General features: G+C 58.2%; 1 protein-coding gene across 2 annotated transcripts in view; it reads left to right on the plus strand.

The window, feature by feature from the left end:
- The first annotated feature begins 511 nt into the window (after nucleotides 1-511).
- Nucleotides 512-4,327, plus strand: part of ARAP3 (ArfGAP with RhoGAP domain, ankyrin repeat and PH domain 3) — a 23,390-nt gene continuing 19,574 nt past the window's right edge. For both annotated transcript variants that reach the window (XM_012645799.1, XM_012645800.1), the window contains exons 1-4: nucleotides 512-565; nucleotides 2,192-2,699; nucleotides 2,814-2,875; nucleotides 2,977-3,088. In XM_012645799.1, coding sequence (XP_012501253.1) covers nucleotides 2,209-2,699; nucleotides 2,814-2,875; nucleotides 2,977-3,088 — 665 coding nt within the window. In that variant the 5' untranslated portion in view covers nucleotides 512-565; nucleotides 2,192-2,208. The remainder of the gene's footprint in view (nucleotides 566-2,191; nucleotides 2,700-2,813; nucleotides 2,876-2,976; nucleotides 3,089-4,327) is intronic.

Genomic DNA, 4,327 nt, shown 5'->3' on the forward strand with positions numbered 1-4,327 from the left:
GGGACTCCTCTCCCGGCTAGATCGCTTGGCTCCAGAGAGGGGCTCCCAGGTTGGAAGGCTGCGGGGATCCACGACTTCTGGATGTGCAGTGTCCTTCCCCATTATAGTGAGAGCCAGGGTCCAGCCACCTGCTGAGCGTGGGAGAGGTGCCCTGGGGCCTTAGCCCCCCACCTTCTCCTCCCCCGTGGCAGGACTGGGGGGGATGCAAAGCCACCCTCCGCAGCCGTCTCGCTTTCGCAGTTGCTACCTCTGTCCCCATCTCCGTCCCTCTCCCTAAGGCTCTCTCGGCCCCCAACTGTGTTCCGGTCCCTTTCTCGGCCTGCGAGAGGGCAGAGCGGGGCAGACCCCGAGATAAGCGTGGCGGTTGGGTAAGGAGCCCAAACCCTTTGAAGGTCAGCGCTTGCACAAGGAGTGGCCGGGGCCCGGCGGAGGGAACGGGCGGGCGCGGCGGGGCGGGGCCGGCCCGTCGTGGGAGGGCTGAGGGGAGGCGGGGCCGGCGCCTCCGGACCCGGAGCTTCAGACAGCGCGGCGGGCACCGGGGAGCGGACGGCCACGGCGCCGTGAGGTGAGGACCCCCGCGCCCCCGGGCCCCTGCTTCCCAGACTCCTCCCCATCACCTCCTCGTGGGCCTCCGTGGGCTCCCAGGGCCCCCTCCGCGCCGGCGCCCTCCTCCTCCCCCCTGCCCCTCCCTCCAGCTGCCCGGCCTCTGCCCCCTCCCTCCTTGCCCCTCCCAAGTTGCAGTCCGAGCTGCCCGCCACTGCCCAGCCCGCCCCCGCCACTCCTGTCGGGTGGCGAGCACCTCCTGGCTCCCAGTCCCGTGCCCTCGGGCCGGGCCTGAGTCACCGGGAAACCGGCCCTGAGTCAGGCCCCGAGGCTCAGCACCCGGTCCGGCTTGGGGATGGGGCTTAGCCGGGGAGAGGCAGAGGGAAGCCAGAAACTGATGCTGGGAGGGAGTCCTGGTCAGGGACAGAGGACAAGAGCAACGGGGAGAAAGCCGTGCAGGCAGATGGGGAGAGACAGAAACTCAGGGTCAGAGGTGGCCAGAGACACACATACAACTTAAGACCTAGTTATAATAGAATTGGAGACTGAAGCAAGGACAGGCTAATGACAGAGCAAAACAGGGTGGGACAAGGAGTGGGACAAAGATGGAATAAGAGGTAGAGATGGAGTGGGGCAGGGATAGGGACAAGGTGGAGATAAAACTCAGGGGAGGCAGAATCAGAGATAGGTCCAGGGAATAGACCAGGGTCAGCGTCAGGGTGGCCAAATGGGACAGAGCATGGAGGCCTGAGCCCAGGGGAATGGGCAGGGAAAAGCCAGGCTCAGAAAAGGAAGGCTTGGAGAAAGCAGAGGTGGAGGATGTCATTTCACGCTGCTCAGTCCCTCCAGGGTGTATGCACGCCCTGCGTGTGAACATGTTGCCGGTCAGTGGAGAGTCGAGAAGACCCTGGAGTAACCCTGGCCTGTGGCCCCTCATCTCTCTGGGCCCACCCTATTCCCAAGTGGCCTCTACCCAGGGCCAGGATCCCATACGCTGGGGCTGGTTAGGGCTCTCTGGGCAGCCTGACCAAGGCAGGCAGGATGTGGGGGCGGCCAGGGCTGAAGGGACAGGAAGGAAGTCTGAGCAGAGACAATAGGTGGAAGGGGAGGAGGAACCGGGAGCAAGCGGGATTGGGATAGCAAGCCCATACCTCAGCCCTGGAAACCAGGGGGAATGGGGTCTGCGTCTCCCTCCTACTAGCCTGCCCCGCTCCCCGCCTCATGCCCAGGCTGGACCTGGCCACACCGTTGGTCCCTCCGCCTGCCCTCCTACCTCCCCCGCAGGGTTCCAGCATCTAGTCCCATGCTTACTCAGTTGGGTGTGCACTAAGGCAGGGGCAGAGCTTTGACCCAGACCCAGGGTGGACAGGATCTTGGAGGCCAACCCTAACACAATTCGCTGTGAGCCTTGGGCAAGACCCTTCCCCTCTCTGGGCCTCATTTTCTCAACTGCAAATGAAGGGACTCTCCTGTGATGAGAGAGCCTTTTCTGATGATCTGGGATGATTTTGCCCCCAGATCACAGGGCTTTGGGCATTTTTCTTTGGAGGAAGACTGGAGGCTGGTCTCCCTTTCCAGGCCTCAGACTTTGGGGCAGGGAGGGGGAATCAAAGCCTGAGCCCTCCCTTCACCCTGCCCCTCCCCCCAGCAATGGCTTGAGCCCCCATGGCTGCCCCTCAGGACCTGGACATCGCTGTGTGGCTGGCTACGGTGCACCTGGAGCAGTATGCGGACACGTTCCGGCGGCACGGCCTGGCTACAGTGGGTGCAGCCCAGGGCCTGGGCCACGAGGAGCTGAGGCAGTTGGGCATCAGTGCCACAGGGCACCGGAAACGCATTCTGCGCCTGCTGCAGACAGGCACTGCAGAGGGCTCCCTGGATCCCAAATTGAACAGTGTCATGGAGCCATCCCCCAGCCCAGCACCCCAATCCCAGCCCTCCAAGCCTGTGCCCAAGCCCAGGACGGTGTTTGGTGGGCTCAGCAGCCTTGCCACCACCCAGAGGCCTGGGCTGAGCCCAGAGTCCAGCCCACGGTCCCCTCCTCTCCCCACCTCCTCCTCCGAGCAGCCTTCAACCCCGAATACTGTGGAGATGATGCCCAATGCCATCTACTTTGGCCTGGACTTAAGAGGCGGGGCACCCACAGCTCAGGACACGTGAGTGGGGTTGGCTGTCCAGGGATCTGGGGGAGGGGGGATGGGGGACAGGGGACAGGGGAGCAGGCTTATCCTTCTTCTCTCTCTTAGTAACCAAGAGACCTTTCCCCTCAGGGCCCCAGACAACTCCCAGACAGCTGTCCCCACCCCTGCCCTCAGGCCTACAACAGGCACAGGTAGGTGGGCTCTTGGGTTGGAGGGAGAGGGATAGTGCCCTCAGGACGCCAGACACTCCTTCCTGATCTCCTCTTCCCTCTGCCTCTCCTCCTCCTGCCAGTGCACATCATGGATCCTGGCTGCCTGTACTATGGTGTCCAGCCTGCGGGGGGTCCAGGGCCCCCCGACAGAAAAGAGGGCAGAAGTGCCTGTCAGGACAGGGCTGAACACAGGTGAGTGAGTACTCAGCAGAGTGGCGATGGGAAGAAGAGGGAACTACAACAGCCCGGTGCCACCCTCAGGCAGCTGTGACTCAGTGGGACAGACAGCAAATAAAACAAGTAGACAAAATAATGGATATATAAAGAAACATTGGGAGATGTGCTTTTTATTCTTTCATTCAACAAATATTTGCTGAGCAGCTATCATATGCCAGATGTAGATGCTTGGGATAGATCAGTGTACATAGAAATCCCTGCCCTCCTAGGAGATAGTTAACAATCAACATAATAAGTTATACATTGTAGCATGTTAAAAGGTATTGAGTGCCGTGGAAAAAACCGAGCAGGGTAAGAGGGCTGGGGGGCAATATGGGGTGACTGCAATTTTCATTAAGAGTCATTGGAGCATTACGAAGATGACATTTGATCAAAAACTTGAAGAAGGTAAGGGAGTTAGCCATGAAGACTTCTGGGGGAAGAGTGTCCCAGGCAGGGAGAGTGGCCAGCATAGAGGCCTCAAGGAGGGCTTGTGCCCAAGGGGGATCCAGGAACAGTGAGGAGGCTGGGTGGCTTGGCTGGGGCAGATGGGCCGGGGTGGGAGGAGTGGTAGGAGGTGAGGTCAGAGAGGTGAAAGGGGCCAGGTCGGGTAGGACCTTGTAGGGACTTTCACTTTTACTCTAAGTGAAATGGGAAGCCATTGGAGGGGCTTTGACTTATAAAAGGATTCCTCTGGTTGCTGTGTTGGAAATGGTCTGTAGGGGCAAGAGCAGAAGGAGAGAGACCAGTTGGGAGGTCACGCTGCAATCTAGGTGAGAGATCTCAGAGTACAGTGATGGTAGTGGAGATGAGAAGTGGCTATATTTTGAAGGCAAACTGTCAAATTAACTTGGGGTGTGAGAGAAAAAGAGCAATCAAGGAAGACTTTGAGGGCTTCAATCTGAATCTATGCCATCCAGTATGGTAGCCTTTGGCCACATGTAACTACTGAGCATAGGAATGGGCTTAGTAGGTATAAATGTAAAACATCTAGTAGATTTCAAAGGCATAGTGTGTAAAAAGCAATGCTGGATGAATGTCACAGATACAGATATAAATTATCTTAGTAATTTTATATGGTTTACATACCAGAATGTAAATGTTTTAGATATAGAGCAATCAAGGAAGACTTTGAGGGCTTCAATCTGAATCTATGCCATCCAGTATGGTAGCCTTTGGCCACATGTAACTACTGAGCATATGAATGGGCTTAGT

Source organism: Propithecus coquereli, unplaced genomic scaffold, assembly GCF_000956105.1.
Source record: "Propithecus coquereli isolate 6110/MARCELLA unplaced genomic scaffold, Pcoq_1.0 Scaffold236, whole genome shotgun sequence".
Classification (NCBI taxonomy): Eukaryota; Metazoa; Chordata; class Mammalia; order Primates; family Indriidae; genus Propithecus; species Propithecus coquereli.